At 32.3% G+C, this 21,346-nt stretch overlaps 2 protein-coding genes across 2 annotated transcripts; one reads left to right on the forward strand and one right to left on the reverse strand.

The window, feature by feature from the left end:
• Positions 1-261: 261 nt before the first annotated feature.
• On the forward strand, positions 262-14,639 carry LOC111678681 (neurobeachin-like protein 1). Its single transcript, XM_046952513.1, has 16 exons — positions 262-455; positions 1,470-1,673; positions 1,891-2,040; positions 4,764-4,950; positions 5,021-5,109; positions 5,316-5,387; positions 5,544-5,693; positions 5,760-6,364; positions 6,432-6,639; positions 6,707-6,948; positions 8,945-9,197; positions 9,266-9,436; positions 9,501-10,772; positions 12,860-13,954; positions 14,026-14,362; positions 14,428-14,639. Exons 1-16 carry the CDS (start codon positions 405-407, stop codon positions 14,637-14,639), a joined length of 5,298 nt encoding a protein of 1,765 aa, XP_046808469.1. The 5' UTR covers positions 262-404.
• A 426-nt stretch (positions 14,640-15,065) lies between these two features.
• LOC111678660 (adhesive plaque matrix protein) lies at positions 15,066-19,254 on the reverse strand. Its single transcript, XM_023440073.2, has 2 exons — positions 19,002-19,254; positions 15,066-17,391 (listed from the first exon to the last, which is right to left on the reverse strand). Exons 1-2 carry the CDS (start codon positions 19,068-19,070, stop codon positions 15,148-15,150), a joined length of 2,313 nt encoding a protein of 770 aa, XP_023295841.2. The 5' UTR covers positions 19,071-19,254; the 3' UTR covers positions 15,066-15,147.
• Between the last annotated feature and the right edge of the window lie 2,092 nt (positions 19,255-21,346).

Here is a 21,346-nt window from a genome sequence, read left to right on the forward strand (position 1 = left end):
TGAAGGATATAAAAATAAAAAGTTGAAATAAAAATAAAATAAAGTCAAAAATAGTATTAACGAATACAAAAATTTTCTAATCTCAATTTTTTAAAATATTTCCTCCCAAAATCTCACTTTTTAATCTCTCGGCTAACGTTTTTATTTAAAATCGTTAAAAAGTTAATAACAAAACGTTGTAGTTGAAAACTTAGACGGCTTACAGTCAAATTAAAGCTACCGCCGAAATATCTATTGACAGCCGCCGCCGTTGTTAATATTTGTCGGTGTAGGACTCTGGACAGTTGTGTTTTTTCTTGTGCTTATTGTAAACAAAATAAAATACACATAAATACCAATGAAAAATACAAGAAATTAATAAATTTTTTATACACCGCAATAGTTAATAAGTGTCTTAATGCAAAATGGATAATAAGAAAGATATTTACAATCTATGGGTGCAATATACAACAAAGGTAAGAAAAGTTCTTCCATCAAGGAAGCTACGCGTGGCGGCTATACTGTGGAAAAAAAAGAAGTTACATTTTATACATATTTCTAAATATTCCAAAAGTATTAATCATCATTATGTATATAAACACAAATTTTATGATTTTCTGTGGCAAAAAAATAATCGTTTTTATCAATTTATTTTATGGACAAGATATTGTGGTAATACAATAACAACAACGACATTGAGGAAAAAGAAAAAACACACACAAACAATTGCTTTTAGGGGAATGTTGTTTTTGTGTAAAATCCTTAAATAACTCTTTACATAGTATCACAAATTCCACTTGAGATTATATAATAAAAAATCAAAAGACAAAAAAAAAAAAAATATCTGTAATATTAGTTTCACTTGTTTGTGTTTGGTGGTTTGTGCATGTTTTAGCAAAAGTTTGTTTGTAAATTCCAATGAAGAAGCAGCATTGATTTATTGTCAAACAACCAACCAACCACCCGCCCACTTACACAAATGCAGTTATCCCTAGTCTTATAGTAGAAATACAATTTGGAAAAAATATTCTTGTTAAAATGGGGGTCGGGGTTGTTGTTTTGTGACAACTCCACCCTCTTCATAAACAATAGAACGAATTGCAGTTATACGAGGGTGGTATGAAAAGTAAATTAGAAAATTTACATTATATGATCTTTATATAGAAAAAATCATGTAATGTATATAAAAAATTTTTCGATAAGTTTTTTTTTTTGTAGAGAAAATTTAGTATTCATCATTTTTTCTATATAAAATTGGTTTTCTATAGAAAAAAATTCTGTCTTGAATATTAAAGTTTTCTCTTTACAAAATATCGATATTTTTTATAGAAAAATTCTATGCATAAAACTTTTATCAAACTTCATTTCCTTATAACCCTCGTATTCACTATTATTAATAAATTAAATTGTATACCTATAGGGGCTTCCCCTTTCTTATCTCTGCTCTAATGTTTTCTTTTTTCTCCCTCCCTCCCCATTTTAAATTTCAGAATGATGAATCATATTTTCGTGAATTTATAGAACGTTTCGTAAGCATTTGGCAAAGTCAATTATCATTGGATTTTAACTCGGAACAATGTCCCTATTGGCATGAGGTTAAACCAGATAGTGGCCCACATTTGGGTCGTCTACCCGATGAACTTTTACCGGCAATTGGTAAATTTATTATAGTCGCCAGTGATTCGTGCCAAAATGTAAGTATGTAGTGGTAGTAAATGCAAAAAAAAAAAATATATATGTAATTTAATACTTTCTATCTATCCACTACAAACCCTTACCTACAGCCAGGGAAGGAAGGGTATAAGCTTAAATTATTTATATTTATAATAGCATTTACTATTTATTTATGTTTAGTTTTTTTTATTGTTTTTATTCTAATGTTTGTTTTGTTTTGTATTTTCTCGTAAACAGGGTGAAATTTCAGAGGAGACTATACGTCAAATAGCCATACTCGTAGATTGTTTGATTATTGTTTGCCGGCATTTTGATAATATTTTGGCCATAATTAAATATGAATATAAATCAAATTTAATTGCTATTCTAACAAATGTATTTCAACAGGTGAGTAAATTATTTTAAATAAAAATTTAAAAAATTTAGTTAATGTTTTAAATGATAAACTTTGCATTGCATGCTTGCATATGATTAATAGCCATTATTAGATTACTGCTACTTACATTAAGAGATAAGATAATATTAATTTTTAGTATAAGTGAGGAAATAATTATATTTAATTCAATTAATTGTTATTTATATGAAAGTTTTAACGATACAGTTTAAGGCAGATAGATAGATCGATAGATAGATAGATAGATAGATAGATAGATAGATAGATAGATAGATAGATAGATAGATAGATAGATAGATAGATAGATAGATAGATAGATAGAGATATATAATAGATAGATAGATAGATAGATAGATAGATAGATAGATAGATAGATAGATAGATATATAGATAGATAGATAGATAGATAGATAGATAGATAGATAGATAGATAGATAGATAGATCGGTAGATCGGTAGTTAGATAGATAGATAGATAGATAGATAGATAGATAGATAGATAGATAGATAGATAGATAGATAGATAGATAGATAGATAGATAGATAGATAGATAGATAGATAGATAGATAGATAGATAGATAGATAGATAGATAGATAGATAGATAGATAGATAGATAGATAGATAGATAGATAGATAGATAGATAGATAGATAGATAGATAGATAGATAGATAGATAGATAGATAGATAGATAGATAGATAGATAGATAGATAGATAGATAGATAGATAGATAGATAGAAAGATGCACAAAATGGAAGATGACATACAATTTAATCCCCAACATCATGCCTGGATAAACAGGAAGCACGGGCAATTGAGTTACAACCAGACGCAGTTTTTGTCAGGCCATGGCGGCTTAGAAGCTACTTATATAGATTTCGTCTGGATATCTCTCCATATGTCCGAATGCACAATGAGGAGGAAACTGCGGAGCACGTTGTATTTCATTGCCCGCGCTTCGCAAGCCAAAGGCGTCAGCTGGAGATACTTGTTGGCGAAAACCTGTCAACAGAAAATGTAGTTGGAGTTATGCTTCAATCGAGAGCAACTGGAGGCAGTGAGAAATTTATTGACGCCGTGTGTCACTCGCTATTACTAGCCGAACGTAAGCCGCAAAGCGGAAACAAGACTGTCCTTAATATAAAGATAGCAGCATAGGGCTGAGCCCCCCCGCGAAGTAATACCGAATGGCAGTTCCGCGGACAGGACCGAAGTATGGGGGTGTGGTTTAGTACGTAGCGCATCTGCGAATCGTGCATGTTTTTCACACGGTTGAATACATTTATGAAAATTCCACACCTCCGTCGTATAAAGAAAGATAGATAGATAGATAGATAGATAGATAGATAGATAGATAGATAGATAGATAGATAGATATATAGATAGATAGATAGATAGATAGATAGATAGATAGATAGATAGATAGATAGATAGATAGATAGATAGATAGATAGATAGATAGATAGATAGATAGATAGATAGATAGATAGATTGATAGATAGATAGATAGATAGATAGATAGATAGATAGATAGATAGATAGATAGATAGATAGATAGATAGATAGATAGATAGATAGATAGATAGATAGATAGATAGATAGATAGATAGATAGATAGATAGATAGATAGATAGATAGATAGATAGATAGATAGATAGATAGATAGATAGATAGATAGATAGATAGATAGATAGATAGATAGATAGATAGATAGATAGATAGATAGATAGATAGATATATAGATAGATATATAGATAGATAGATAGATAGATAGATAGATAGATAGATAGATAGATAGATAGATAGATAGATAGATAGATAGATAGATAGATAGATAGATAGATAGATAGATAGATAGAAAGATGCACAAAATGGAAGATGGACATACAATTTAATCCCCAACATCAATGCCTGGATAAACAGGAAGCACGGGCAATTGAGTTACAACCAGACGCAGTTTTTGTCAGGCCATGGCGGCTTTAGAAGCTACTTATATAGATTTCGTCTGGATATCTCTCCCATATGTCCGGAATGCACAAATGAGGAGGAAACTGCGGAGCACGTTGTATTTCATTGCCCGCGCTTCGCAAGCCAAAGGCGTCAGCTGGAGATACTTGTTGGCGAAAACCTGTCAACAGAAAATGTAGTTGGAGTTATGCTTCAATCGGAGAGCAACTGGGAGGCAGTGAGAAAATTTATTGACGCCGTGTGTCACTCGCTATTACTAGCCGAACGTAGCCGCAAAGCGGAAACAAGACTGTCCTTAATATAAAGATAGCAGCATAGGGCTGAGCCCCCCCGCGAAGTAATACCGAATGGCAGTTCCGCGGGGACCAGGGTCCGAAGTATGGGGGTGTGGTTTAGTACGTAGGCGCATCTGCGAATCGTGCATGTTTTTCAACACGGGTTGAATACATTTATGAAAATTCCACACCTCCGTCGTATTAAAAGAAAGATAGATAGATAGATAGATAGATAGATAGATAGATAGATAGATAGATAGATAGATAGATATATAGATAGATAGATAGATAGATAGATAGATAGATAGATAGATAGATAGATAGATAGATAGATAGATAGATAGATAGATAGATAGATAGATAGATAGATAGATAGATAGATAGATAGATAGATAGATAGATAGATAGACAGACAGACAGATAAAAGCTTTTGTTTATTTCCTTATAATTATTCCCGTCTTTTTCTCTTTCAGTGTATTGAACAAAAAACGGCATCAACTGAGGTTTCACATCTTTTTCGCAGTTTTGCACAATTCTTAGAAGTTATGTATGATCCCTACTTGACATGGCGTAGTTTTTTACGCAACAATTTTGCCGATTATAAAAAGTTACCCTATAAACCGCACAGCGTTCATGTGGAAATAATACCATTTATTTATGGTAAGAATAATAATAAATAAAAAACCCCTAACCATATGCTTTACACAAACATTTTTTTTAATATTAACAGATTGTTTTCAACACAATGATATAACCAAATATCCCGATATAGGTGAATCATTAATACACACTTTAGGAGCAATAATATGTGGTTCCCAGGTAAGTTTGCATATTTTTAGTTTTGTTAATAAATTTCATAATAATTAATAACTTTTAACTGTGCTTTTTACTCTCTATCCCTTTTAATTGTTTATTTTTTTTGTAACTTGTAAAATGTTAATAACATTTTTGGTAATGGTGTAAATTATATTAATTGTTTTATTTAAATAAATTTTATGTAAAAATTGATTATTTAAATGTTGCAGAAAACTTTAGCTGCAATTAATTTAAAAAATCTTAAAAATACTGGTGATGGTGTACATACATGTGATAATTTGGTAAGTTTAATGTAAAAGTAATTAATCTTTAGTTATTAGAATATATATTTATATTTATGTATGTGTGTGTGTTAATAAAGCTTATTGTTTTGTATTGCAAAAAAGGTTTATTTTTAAAAGATTTTTAATAATTTTTCGATATTTTCCCTTTTCAAGCGTAATGGCATGAGAGCTATTTGCCCAGCTACTGTTTCGGTTTTAATAAAAATTTTATCACAATGGGAAACTAACAATAATTTACGTATTGTTACCTTAAGATGTTGTGCTTTAATGATAATCGTTTTACAAAAATCTAGTCCAGAAGAAGTAAGTAGATATTTTGAATATTATGTTTTTCAACTTTCTAATGTTTATTTAATTTACTTTATCTAGCGCCAAATAGATCTAGTTACACTTATAAAACTTTACTGTGATGTTTTGGATGAATTGCTTAAAACAGACATTTTTCAACGCCCTACTGTTGATACATTTGATATTGGCTCCGATGACAATGATCCTAATTATGATCAGACTATAGATGTTAATGCTTTTGACTCATCTGTTGATAATATTAGTGTATTTCTAGCAGATGTACAATCTTCTTCATATATATGTGAAGCTATTGAGGAAACCAATTTGGTGGATATATTAATTTCAATACCGAAATATGTTAAATGTTGGAATTTAAATTATGCTCAACTTTTGATGAAAGTTCTTAAAGCTTTAGCATCCATAACACGCAATTCGCTAAGAATTACCGAACATATACGTTATTACGATAAAGTGGGTAAACTATTTATGGGTCTAATGGAGGTGGGTTTACCTTCTGTTGGACTGTTAGAGGCAGCCATAGAATTGGCTTATAATGCAGAGATGGGTTTAATTGTATTACCCGAAGTCTTGACAAAACTTATTGAATGGTTGCCCGAGATGGATGTTAGAGAACAGACATATTTAAGTGAGAAAATTTTAAAAGCCTGTACTGACAATTATGGAACGTAAGTTAATTGTTTTATTAATTTTTTGATTTTCTTTAAAATTCTTATTTTATTTCTTTTCTTTTAGTAAATCCATTGCTTGTGAAAGTCGTATTATTAAGTCTATATGTTTATGTTTACATCGTTATGAAAAACTCTCCGATCAATGTATACAAAATTACATTAAACTTATTGAAGAACTTAGTAAATTAAGTATAATACCCATAGAATTGAAAAGTATTTTTAGCCTATTAAGAAAAGAAAGTAAATTTCCACATTCAAAACAACTATTACAGGTAAGTGGAATACTTGTTAATTGATAATTTGTAATAACTAATACGTTTTTTTTTAACCTTCTTCCAGACCCTTGTTAGTGTTTCTTTACAATCCTTGACTAGCACAAATTTGTGTTCGCAATATTTTAATTTCTGTGAGCCCGGCGATGGTATAGTAGTAACCGATATTAAAAACTGGTCTATGTCAGGAGCTTATGGTTTTATTTTTCATATACTTTTACGTTTGGATAAGCCCTCAGATGGTAAATCTAAAGCTGATAACCAAGGAGAACAGGAACAAAGACCCAATTGCAGGAGAATGCTATTGAAGTAGGTTATTGAAATATTAAGGTTCTATAGTTGAAATGAAACTTTTCGACTTTTTGACATTTAGTTAAAAGTCGACTTTTAGACTTTTGGTATTTAGTTAAAAGTCGACTTTTGGCATTTAGTTAAAAGTCGACTTTTGGCATTTAGTTAAAAGTGGACTTTTGGCATTTAGTTAAAAGTCGACTTTTGGCATTTAGTTAAAAGTCGACTTTTGACATTTAGTTAAAAGTCGAGTTTTTGCCTTTTATGAAAAGCCTATTTTTCGACTTTTTCATTTAAATAAAAGTCGAATTTTAGACTTTTAGTATTTTATAAATAGTCGACTTTCTGACTTTTCGATTTTTTTCGACTTTTTGGCTATTTTCGAATTCTTTCGACTTTTTTCGACTAGTTTTTGACTGTTTTTCCGAAAGTTTTAAAAGTTTTTGACTTTTTTCCACTTTTTTAAAATTTTTGTCTATTTTCTACTATTTTCGAGTTTTCGACTTTTTCCTACTATTTTCGACTTTTTCGACTTATTACGACTTTTTACAATTTTTTCGACCTTTTCCGACTTTTTATGACTTTTCGACTTTCTGCGACTTTTTTCGACTTCCGCTTATTCGAAAGTCGATTTAAAGAACCCTACCTTTTGCATTTAGTTAAAAGTCGACTTTTTGCATTGTATGAAAAGTCTATTTTTCGACTTTTTTCATTTAATTAAAAGTTGACTTTTTTACTTTTTCTGAATCTTCGACTTTTCCCGACTTTTCGACTTTTTTCTACTATTCGACTTTTTCCTACTTTTTTTTTCGACATTTTCCGACTTTTCGACCTATTTTCGACTTTTTCTGACTTTTTGACTATTTTTGGATTCTTTCGACTCCTTTTTTATTGTTTTCGGATTTTCCCGACTATTTTAGAGTTTTTGACTTTTTCCGACTTTTTGATTTTTTTCAACTTTTTGACTATTTTCGGATTCTTTTGACTAGTTTTTGACTGTTTTCGTGTTTTCCGACTATTTTAGAGTTTTTGACTTTTGTCCACTTTTTTAAAATTTTCGACTATTTTTTACTTTTTTCTACTATTTTCGAGTTTTCGACTTTTTCCTACTATTTTTGATTTTTTTCGACTTTTTACGACTCTTTGATTTTTAGACTTTTTTTCGACAAAAAGTCGATTGTTCGATTATTCGAAAGTCGATTAATAGAACCCTGCTTTTTGCATTTAGTTAATTGTTGACTTTTAGACTTTTTGCATTTTATGAAAAGTCTATTTTTAGACTTTTTTCATTTAATTAAAAGTCGACTTTTCGACTTTTTCCGACTTTTTGACTATTTTCGGATTCTTTCAACTTTTTTCGACTTTTATTTACAAAGTTGATTTTTCGACTTTTTTTAATAGATGATAGTCGAGTTATCGACTTTTTTGGAACAAAATAGTCGACTTCGACTTTTCGACATTTTTTGACAGAATGTTGATTGTTCGACTTTTTTCAACTGTCCGACTTTTTTAGAATTTTCGACTTTTTTCGTATTTTTGACTTCTTCCGACTTTTTGATTTTCAACTTTTTGACTATTTTCGAATTCCTTCGACTTATTTCGACAATTTTTTACTATTTTCGGTTGTTTCCGACTATTTTTACATTTTTTGACTTTTTTGTTTCAACTTTTTGACTTTTTTCGACTTTTTTTTACAAAGTCGACCTTTTTTATATACAAGAGTCGAGTTATCGACTTTTTGGAACAAAATAAGTCTGGTTCACATTGGAAAACTTTCGATTTTGTGTGTGAGAGAAAGAGAAGGTCTATATATCTTTCTCTTTCGCTCACACACAAAAATCAAAAGTTTCCAAAAACAACATTCCTAGTGTGAACCAGGTCATAGTCGACATCGACGTCACGACTTTTTTTGACAAAAAGTCAATTGTTCGATTATTCGAAAGTCAATTTATAGAACCCTACGAAATATTACATTAATTACAAAAATTTTATTAATTATATATATCCGTTTCAGTTTACGCACTGGCAGTAATACTGGTTTCGAGATATTCATACAAAATAATGGCAATATAGTGGTGGCAGCTTTAACTAAACGAGAATATTTAACCTCCTCGGTAGCCTCTACTACATTAATGGATGGTCAATGGCATTATGTTACGGTGGCAATAACACCACCCAAAAGACCTTTTTCTTATAGTCAAATTAATGTCTATATAGATTTTATGCAAAAAATAAGTGCCACTTTAAAAGTTCAGGCCATAAATGAGGTAATTGAAATGCAATTTAAACTAAATAAAGAAATTATAAATGTATTTGGTTTTTTTTTCATTTACAGCCCTTTATATATTGTTCTGTGGGTTCAGCTTTGCAGGAAATAAAACCAACTGGTACAGCAACTGGTAGCCATAGCAATACCTCTGTAATACCTAGATCTTCATCACAAGATACTAATCAATCTTATAAAGGCATGTTGCCAAGTTTACTGGAAAGAACTTTATCCACAAATGTAAGTTGTGTTTGAACCAAAAAAAGAAATCTATAACAAGTCTAAATAAAACTTATATTTTTAGGTATCCAACTATTTCACTCTACCACTAAGGACTCAGTCTACTTCTTTTGATCCCAATGTTAAAAATTTCCCTGTTGGTATGCAGGAGACGGTATTTGGTGAACAAAAATGTCTTTATGGACAAATCGGTGGCGTATTATTGGCTGAACCTACTACTAGTCTTAAAACTATATTCGATGCTGGCATACATTTCAGTTCTATATTCTCACAAGATAATGATATTTTGGAATTAACATCTAGATTTGTTTTCTGCTACTCCCCTGCTGCCTATACGCATAATACCTGTTTGGATTTAATACCCAGCGGACGTTATATGGGTCTAGTGCAGGCTCAACATTGTCATATAGTAAAAATACGTGATACCATTAATAGTGTAGGTGGTATACAAGCTATATTACCCATATTACATCGTATAATTAAAGAGAATAATAGTGAATTCTCTCTAGCCGCTGTAGCGGCAGATTCTGCGGAAGAATCTACAGAACCTTTAAAAACTCCCATAACCGAGGAATTTGCCGATTGGGAAGTTTTATCCTCAAACTCATATACCGAATGGAAAATGATACAATTTCCTATAGCAAGTTTTATGTGTTTCTTACGTTACTTAACCCATGAACATGATAATAATCAGGAAAATTTACTCAACAGTGAGTGTCTCTCCATCATAGGCATGATGTTGCAAAAATGTCCTGCTAAAATTTTTGATGTTAATGCCTTAATGGCCACTCATTTGTTTATGGAATCTGTACAGGGTCATAAATCCTCTACGGGACAATCTAATCTACCGCTACTAGATGATCTTTACACATCAATAGCTTTTAATTTTGATATATGGGTACATATGCCATTTCAAATAACTCTGGGTCATGTTCAGTATTTGGGTGCAATGATTAAAAATGATCGTAAATATTTTCGCAAAAAGTTTGGCATACAATTTTTTCTCGATGTTATACGTCAACACTATGGTACACCGGAGAGTATAACACCCGAAGATGCCAAAACTATACGTTCCACCATATTTGCCATAATACGTTTCTATTTGCAAAAGGATGTTAATATTAAGGAAATTGGTTCGATTATAGCATTTTTGGCTTCAGTTAAACAGGAACATGTTTTGATTGAATTTTTGGATATGATGACCATGCATATAAAGGGGAAAAATTGTCGTGATCAATTGATATTATTGTTGCATGAGCCTCAGACGGCGAATTTGATTTATAACTATTTTATGGATAAGAACAATAGTTGTGAGCTGCAAGAGGCTGCTATAAGGGTGAGTAATTCAAGATTTTTTTTAATTTTTTTATAAATAAGAAACCTTTTTGATCACTAAATCTGAGTGGTAATATTAAAGCCAATTTTCTGCCTAAACAGAAGACGCTAGAACAAAAAGAAGAAAAAAATCTCTAATCATTCTAAATTCCCACCAAAAATCTAAATTTTCCTCCAAAAACCTCCAAATTTTGACCCTTCTATCGATCTCCAAATCCGACCTCGATAGAAGCTCGGTAAAACCCCCATTTGTCATTACTATAGGCTAATTTTCGAATATTTCAAAAACTCCACCAACCAATCCTCACCAACAGTAGACTGGATTGTAGGGTTTTTAGGACACTATGGCTGAAGTTAAATCCAAAAGCAACCAGAATGCTATTAGGATTGGATAGGAAGAGTATAAGGATTTTAGTAGGGATAATAACCGAACACTGCTATTGCCCTGACAGCCGGTTCTACGTACCGGAATGACCCGAATTATTCGGCCAAGGGCTGTCAACCTCAGCAACAACAACAACTACCGGACACTGCACACGTTCCCACGACAATTGGATCTTCGCTCCGGAACGACCCGAGTCATACTCGGCCAAGGATTGTCAACCCAGCGACAGCTGTATCAACCGAAAGTTTTTTTTTCCCAGGAAAGAACTATCGGCCACAGTCGAGCTGTTACAACAACAACCGGACATTGCTCAATTGTAGCCTTAAGGCGTAATGGGGTCTTTAACACACAGAATTGTTGCAGATTGGGTGAGAACGAAGAAGAACTGGAGACAGTAGGGCACTGTCCCAGATTACAGAGTCTGAGACTGAAATGGCTAGGTAAAGGATTCCACGATGAACTAGGAGATGTAGCAAGGTGTAATCCTGCCGACATTATAGGCTTCATCAGGGCATTTTTTTGGATTTTCAGATAACAGACAATTAAGGATTTCCCTTCCATGATCACTTCCTTTTTCTGTTCTTTTTCTGTTTCTTTTGGAGGGAAAATCTCACTCTTCTCATCTCTCTTCTCTTCTTTTGTCTTCCTTTGTGGACCTTTGTGTCTCCGAGTGGATATATACATTGATATACAATCCTTTTAAACTAAACTAAAACTCCAAATTTGAGTGAAAACATAAAAGTTCATTTTTTGACGAAACTAGAGGCGCTAGGGCAAATAGAAAGAAAATCTGTAAACACTTTCATTTCATTCCAAAAATAGCTTTTTGAGCGAAAACAAAAAACTAAAACTCCAAATTTGAGTGAAAACATAAAAGTTCATTTTTTGACGAAACTAGAGGCGCTAGGGCAAATAGAAAGAAAATCTGTGATCACTTTGATTTCCCATCAAAACTCTATATATTGAGTCAAAACTCAAAACTCCATTTTCTGGCAAAAAGAAGGAAAATCTGTAAACACTTTCATTTCATTCCAAAAATAGCTTTTTGAGTGAAAACAAAAAAGTCCATTTTCTGGCTAAAATAGAGGCGCTAGAGCAAAAAGAAAGAAAGTTAGTGATCACTTTGATTTCCCATCATATTTGAAGCAAACATAAAGCTCCATATTCTGGCCAAATTAGAGGCGCTAGGACGAAAAAAGTGAAAGTCTGTGATCAGTTTGATTTCCCACCAAAATCGAATTTTGAGTGAAAACATAAAAGTCCATATTCTGGCTAAACTAGAGGCACTAGGGCAAAAAGAAAGAAAATCAGTGATGACTTTTATTTCCCATCAAAAATCTATCATTTGAGTAAAAACATAAGTCCATTTTCTGGCAAAACTAGAGCCACTAGAGAAAAAAGAAAGATATTCTGTGATCACTTTGATTTCCCTTCAAAAATCGTATTATGAGTGAAGACATAAGGTCAATTTTCTGGCTAAACTAGAGGCGCTAGGGCAAAAAGAAGGAAATTCTGTTTTCACTTTGATTTCCCTTCAAAAATCGTATTTTGAGTGAAGACATAAAAGTCCAATTTCTAGCTAAACTAGAGGCATTAGGGCAAAAAAGGAAGACTGTGATCATATTGATTTCCCTCAAAAATTAATATTTTGAGTGAAAACTTAAAAGTCCATTTTTCTAATTATCACTCCTCTCTCATTTCAGTTCATTAGCAGCCTTCTGTCCACTTCACGCGTTCAAGCTAAATATAAACAAATCATGCGTTTACATGATGCCACCACCGATGCATCTCTATTTCCAGGACTCTTCTCCTACACCATACCCATGCAATTGAGTTCCACCATAATCTTTCACATGCTCGATGAAATGCTAAATACCGAAGTAGACTATTGTGGTTTATTATTCTTAGTACATCATGTTAGCTCCTGTGAGTTGCCTGTTAAACTAGAGGTGGCCAAACGTTTATTACAATGTACGTTTACAAAACATAACTCTCCACAAGCTATAGCCAAACAACCGGGTTGGCAAGAGTCTATTGCTCGGCTACTCATACGTCGACCCATTGAAAATGTTAAACCCGATGAGGAAAAACGCAAAAGTTTTGGTATAAATTTAGATGTTTTACTAGAAGATGAAAATAAATTTGATAGTCAAGGAGATCTTATCAATTTCTGCGAACAACAAATGGAAATTGATCATCCTGAACATAGTGATGGTGGTTTAATACTAAATGAAATACATGCAAGTGTTTCGGAAGCTGCCAATGTTTTGGAATCGGAATTTAAAGAGTTAGCAGAATCTGTTTCGGGTGTAGTTGTGGAAAATGTTTCGTCTGTCTTTTCTGTAATACGACAAACAACTCATGATTTACAAGATACGTTTGAGTCATTGACACTCGGCTCTTCAACAGAAAATATCGATACTAGTTCTCTAAAAGAACGTGCTGATTCTATAAGTTCAGAAAGTTCAACACCTTCACCTAGAGGTGTTGCCAAAAAAGCCGATTCTATTGAAAGTAATTTAGAATTTTCCTCAGAAGCTGATGTAGACAGTGAGGAACAATTGGTGTATTTGGTATCGAATATTTTGTTCACTGTCTTTTGGCGTGGAGTGCCTAATGATCATCCCGAATGCTGGAAGGAAAGGGGACAAGTGTTGGGCTGCATTAATCTGTTGGCTTTGAATAATGAATTAATGGCTTCCCATTTGTCCTTAAGATTGCGCATTTTGGAAATGGCTGTCCAGGCTTCATTATTCGATTTGGCAGAGCATGGCAATCAAACTTTGATTAATCAAGAGGTATGAGTATAATGATTTTCCTTTCAAACTTTTTTCTTACTTTTTTTTTATTTATTTAAACTATTTTTCAGAATGCTTCTCACATTTTACGCATGATTTATGACCTTGTCGTCTTGGGTTCCAATGAAGATGATACTAAAAAATGTTCTACCAAGTTATTGGATGGCGTCTTAGCTTTACTTGATGCATTAATGATATTCCAATCAGACTCTTCAGATGATTGGTCTGATATGATACGCTTATGTTTGGGTTTACTGCTAAAATGTTCGCATCATCCCAATCCTGGTGTGGTGGCAATGGCAACAGCAAAACTTCATGCCATATTACAGAGTCGCACCACTGAAAATCCCAGTGAATTGGCTTATCTACTATTTTCCATAAATAAAGCTTTGGATAATGCTATTGAAGGTAAATTAGAGATTTTTACGAATAAAAGACAATTTTACTAATTATTGTTGTTTTTTCTTTTTTAGTGGGAAATCCTGAAGAATATTCATTCCTCATGCCGGTCATGAAAGCCTTAATAGAAAAATGTCGCAATGCTTTTAATTTAGAATCTGTTTTGCCTGATTTACCGCCCACATCTTCGGGTCCGGTATTCTTTAATGATTTCCAAATGTATAGTACGAGCAAGAAGTGGAAAAATTTTATGGAAAGAATTGTAAGTACAACTGGAAAAATATAATTAATATAGGAGTCTAATTAGATAGATAGATAGTTAGGTAGAAAGGTAGATAGATAGATAGATAGATAGATAGATAGATAGATAGATAGATAGATAGATAGATATATAGATAGATAGGTAGATAGACAGATAGATAGATAGATAGATAGATAGATAGATAGATAGATAGATAGATAGATAGATAGATAGATAGATAGATATATAGATAGATAGATAGATAGATAGATAGATAGATAGATAGATAGATAGATAGATAGATAGATAGATAGATAGATAGATAGATAGATAGATAGATAGATAGATAGAAAGATAGATAGATAGATAGATAGATAGATAGATAGATAGATACAAATATTTAGAAATTTCTAAAAAACATTTTGAACACTTATTGCTAAATCTAAGAAAATAAGAAAATTCTCTTCGCAACCTTGTCAAAATTATAATTCTCTTTATTACTACCATATAATTTAACTTAAACTAATAATTAAATAAATAAATTTTCGTAATCTCAAAATAATTTATGATTTTTCGGCAAATTACGATAAACATCACGATCAGTTAGCGGACTCTTAAAAATAGTGGTATCAAAAATATTTTTCGTTGTTCTTTTCGAAACTTTATTTTCGTTTGTTGACATTACTTGGGGTGGCTCGGTGCTGGTACTCTCTTGTCGGTAACGATTTCTAAAGAAATTAGGATTAAATACTTTGGGTTTAGAGACTACACCATCAAAAAATGTCTTCGATCTTGATTTTTCTATAGAAATAATTTCAACTTTTGTGGGAGCCTCTGTCGTAGTAGTGGTTGTAGTTGTAGCTGTTGTTCTACCCTGTTTATAATGAAAACGTCTATTTTTCGTACTCATAATGTTAAGAGCTGATGTGGTGCTGCTGGGTGTTGTTACCATTAAGGGAGAAGTACGTATTTTCATGGGATTCCAGGGTCCATTGCTATAGACTTTATTGTTATTGTTATTTTGTTTGTTAATATTTTCAACATAATGTGATTCATTAGCATCTAGTTCTTGAGTTTTTTCATGTTTTTGGCGATTTTCTTTTTCGAAAGCTTCTTCAAGTTCTGGGACATCTAGTATATGTTTTGTAGTTGATACCGTTGTGGATGAACCTTTTGTGCGTTTTCTTTTACGGGTTCTACGCAAATGATTTATGGGTGATTTAGGTTTTTGTAGAGTGGTTTGTGGTCGAGTACCTGATGAATGTACATCATCCGGTAAAGCTTCCTCTGATTCTGGTCTTTGTTCAGACAAATTGTTTGGTTCTCCCTGATACTCTGTTGCGGTTGATGAATGCTGCCTGTTGGTATGATCTAATGTTTGAGGAGGATAAATTTCCCGTTCTTGGTTGTTGGAAGAATCAAAAGGTATAGGATCATAAATAGGAACTTCATAACTTGATTTTGGATAGTCATAGGGCGGTTGTTTGTGATTAACACTGATGGGAAGATTTTGTGATGATGGTATATAGTGATCATCTCCAGTTGGTGGTGCTGGTTGGTAACTGGCTGGTTGATTTGTGTCTGAACCTTCTTGATAGGAGGGACCAGTATGTTCATAATTGTCTTGTGGTGGACTTCCATAACTATCTGATGGCGAATGATTTATGGGTGGATGATATTGTTGTGGTGGCTCCTCATATTTAGGATAATCTTGATAGCTGGGTTTCTCATGACTAGGAGGAGGATGATGTGGCGGCGAATGCTTTACTCCGGAATAGGAGTTTTCATGTGGTGATGGTATATTGATTTCATAGGAAGGAGAGTATGTTATTTCCACACTTGGTTCTGGTTGTGGTGGTTCAGCAAAATGATATGTTTCCGGTTTAGTTGGTGTGTAACTTGGTTTCTGTTCCACAACTGAGTACTTGTTATAATCGTGAGAGCCGCTTACTGGTAAATGTACATCTGGCACACCATATGAAGTAGCTGGTATACGTGGAACTTCCTTAGAGGGTTTACTATAAGTATATTCATTTTTACCATGTGCATTGTAATAGGGGTTTTCCACTTCCGTATAAATAGGTTTGCTGGCTTTAGGTGCCTCAAATGTGTACTTGTTATCGCTGGGTTTATCATAACCCGTGGTATAAATATATTCATTTGGTACTCCATATTGGCTATGTGGTTTTCGTGTTTTAGCTGGTGCATAAGAATAAGTAACTATTGGCTTAGTGGTTTCCTTAAAGCTGACTTCTGGAGCAGTATAACTATAAGTGGGAGCTTTCTGGACCACAGAGTAAGAAGGTTCCTTATAACTCACCTCTGGTGCTGTATATGTATAAGTTGGAGGTTTTTGTATTTCCTTATATGAAGTTTCTATAATCGGCTCATGATGCTTATACAAATCCAAATCCATTGATTGTGACTCATAACTAGAGGGTGGTAAATCAAAATTAGCCGATTCCACATTCATATGTGAAAACTCTTCAATTACTGAAGAATCAAATGTGGGTTTCTTAAAGTTAATTGTTGGCTTTCGTGTGTAGTATAATGCTGGTGGTGGTTCGGCAAAACTATATTTTATTTTTGGCCTTTTAACACGTTTCATTTTGAAACGTTTTGGTCTGACAATATGTTTAACTATAGTTCGTGGTGGTTGTCTTCTATAGCGTATTAAAGCTTCTGCTATGGGTTGTTCAGATGTTGTTTCATTATCCACTGTCGTAAGATTTTGAGCGCTTCCTTCGGCTTTGGTTTCCGTGGCTAAGACTATGCTTAGATGTAGTATGAGTATTATCTGAAAATAGAGAAGTGATAGAACATTATTATTCCATTTTATCTCATTAAGAATGAAAATATGTGTTACTTAGAAAACAGCTGAACTAGAGCAAGAACTAAACTAGAATTAAACCAGGACAGAACTGGAGCTGAACTAGAATTAAACTGGAACTGAACTAAAACTGAACTAGAACTGAACTAGAACTGAACTAGAACTGAACTAGAACTGAACTAGAACTGAACTAGAACTGAACTAGAACTGAACTAGAACTGAACTAGAACTGAACTAGAACTGAACTAGAACTGAACTAGAACTGAACTAGAACTGAACTAGAACTGAACTAGAACTGAACTAGAACTGAACTAGAACTGAACTAGAACTGAACTAGAACTGAACTAGAACTGAACTAGAACTGAACTAGAACTGAACTAGAACTGAACTAGAACTGAACTAAAACTGAACTAGAACTGGACTAGAACTGAACTAATTCTATAGTGTTGCCTTAAGTCTTAATAGTCTTTAAAAGGTTTTATTTTCTCAAAACTTCCGATATTTTCTCATGAAGTTCAAGTATTATATTAAGTGTACGACTAGCGTTGATGGTATCTAGTACTAGAAAATATATAAATAAACCGTGTCAGTTACAATGTGTATGAGAATATATAATAGTTTGATCTGCCAAAAAAATGTTAGGAATCGCTTATCATAAGCTATTGAACATTTAATTGTCTTGTCCAGTCTTGAATCTGGTCTAAAATCTGGATTATTCTTGATTGTTATCTAGTCTATGTTTGGACTTGATTTTAATTAAGTCTGAAGTTATTTCTATTTATTTTATATTTTGTCTTGACTACAGCTTAGTCAAAAGTCTTGAGTAAAGCTTAATCTCCTACTTTCTAGATGTTGATAATTTTTTTGAATTTGTTCCCCATAACTAATAAATATATTTGCCTTAATTTATTGCACATTGAAATGAAATAATTTATATAAATTTTCTTTTTTTTCTTAATAACAGCAATTAAATAAAATATCACTTTTATTATTTTTAATTAAAAGCTATTTTAACTCTGTGCCACTTTCGATTTCATTGCATTTTTTACTATTTGCATATTTTCAACAACATAAATATAATTTTCACTTAATTATAACAATTTGATCAGATCAGGACATGTTAAAACTTGTTGTGCCACAATTGGTTTTTCATTATTATATCACTTTCACTTCGGAAAATAACAAATTTGATTAACAACAAATAATTTCCTCTTAGTTTTTCTTTACGATATAACAAATGTTCATAGAGTTGTTTTTGTTATTAATTTTCATTCAATAATTCTCCACCCACATTAATGTTGTAATATTTTTTGTTGTGCATTAATTTATTATTAATAATTTTTTTAAACATTATTACAAATATTTTCATGTTACATGATCACTTTAAGTAACTGGCTGGTTAAATTTGTTTTTCAGTTATTTTTTTAATTTGAAAATTATTTAATTATCTTAGGTTACCGTTACACATTTCATTATTTGTTGTTTGTCTGTTACTTTTGTTGCGTGTAGGTACTTTAAATATGTTTGAGTTTGATTACTAAATCGTATCTAACTAATAATATTATATTTAAACTTACTATCATGGTGCAATAGTTAAACCACCACAATTTTTTTATTGTTCTATAAGTTTCTTTGTTGGCCATCATTTTGCCGCTGCTGTTGTAACACAACGTTTCCAAAAATGTTATAGTTTTTCCACAATTTATATATATTTTTTTATTTTTTGAATAAATTTGTTTCTTAGTTTTATTTTCCGTAATCCCAGCTTTTGTGGCGTGTTTGTTGTACAAACATTTCGTTGGACTTTCTTTCGCCGACTAAACTGTTTACCAAGAAAGAGATCTTGTTTTATGAAAATTTCTTTACAAAAAAAAAAAAAAAAACAACAAACTTGTATAACGCTACGAAAGCGCACCGCTCTGCACAAAACACTAACAGACAATCACATCAAATCACATATAAACCAAAACGAAATATATATATTTTTTTTATAAAATAAAGTAGAAAAATAATATAAAAAAAAAAATTAAATAAAATTTACTGCAAATGGTTAGATGGAAGCACCTTCAATGAGCAGAAGCCACCATGGGAAATTGTATGTGTGCGTGTTTTGATGTTTTTCAGCTAAAAAAAATAACCAAAACAAACCTCTTGCAATGGAACAGTGGGATTTTTGAAAGGGAAATGTTTAATGTAAAGTTAGACAAGAATCTAGACTATAGACTCGACTAAAGACTAGGATATAGACTATAAACTATACTATAGACTATACTATAAACTAGACTATAGACTAGACTATAGACTTGACTATAGACTAGACTATAGACTAGACTATAGACTAGACTATAGACTATAGACTAGACTATAGACTAGACTATAGACTAGACTATAGACTAGACTATAGACTAGACTATGGACTATACTATAGACTATACTATAGACTAGACTATAGACTAGACTATAGACTAGACTATAGACTAGACTATAGACTAGACTATAGACTAGACTATAGACTAGACTATAGACTAGACTATAGACTAGACTATAGACTAGACTATAGACTAGACTATAGACTAGACTATAGACTAGACTATAGACTAGACTATAGACTAGACTATAGACTAGACTATAGACTAGACTATAGACTAGACTATAGACTAGACTATAGACTAGACTATAGACTAGACTATAGACTAGACTATAGACTAGACTATAGACTAGACTATAGACTAGACTATAGACTAGACTATAGACTAGACTATAGACTAGACTATAGACTAGACTATAGACTAGACTTTAGACTAGACTATATACTAGATTATAGACTAGACTATAGACTAGACTATGGACTAGACTATAGACTAGACTAGACTATAGACTAGACTAGACTATAGACTAGACTAGACTATAGACTAGACTAGACTATAGACTAGACTATAGACTAGACTATGGACTAGACTATAGACTATAGACTAGACTATAGACAAGACTATAGACTAGACTATAGACTAGACTATAGACTAGACTATAGACTAGACTATAGACTAGACTATAGACTAGACTATAGACTAGACTATAGACTAGACTATAGACTAGACTATAGACTAGACTATAGACTAGACTATAGACTAGACTATAGACTAGACTAGACTAGACTATAGACTAGACTATAGACTAGACTAGACTATAGACTAGACTATAGACTAGACTAGACTATAGACTAGACTATAGACTAGACTATAGACTAGACTATAGACTAGACTATAGACAAGACTATAGACTAGACTATAGACTAGACTATAGACTAGACTATAGACTAGACTATAGACTAGACTATAGACTAGACTATAGACTAGACTATAGACTAGACTATAGACTAGACTATAGACTAGACTATAGACTAGACTATAGACTAGACTATAAACTAGACTAGACTATAGACTAGACTATAGACTAGACTATAGACTAGACTATAGACTAGACTATAGACTAGACTATAGACTAGACTATAGACTAGACTATAGACTAGACTATAGACTAGACTATAGACTAGACTATAGACTAGACTAGACTATAGACTAGACTATAGACTAGACTATAGACTAGACTAGACTATAGACTATTTATAGTATATTTATTAGACTAAAGACTAGAGTATAGACTAGACTATAGACTAGACTATAGACTAGACTATAGACTAGACTATAGACTAGACTATATACTAGACTATATACTAGACTATAGACTAGACTATAGACTAGACTATAGACTAGACTATAGACTTGTCTATAGACTAGACTATAGACTAGACTATAGACTAGACTATAGACTATAGACTAGACTATAGACTAGACTATAGACTAGATTATAGACTAGACTATAGACTAGACTATAGACTAGACAGTAGAATGGACTATTGACT

The sequence above is a fragment of the Lucilia cuprina genome, chromosome 5, assembly GCF_022045245.1.
Source record: "Lucilia cuprina isolate Lc7/37 chromosome 5, ASM2204524v1, whole genome shotgun sequence".
In the NCBI taxonomy this organism is placed as follows: domain Eukaryota; kingdom Metazoa; phylum Arthropoda; class Insecta; order Diptera; family Calliphoridae; genus Lucilia; species Lucilia cuprina.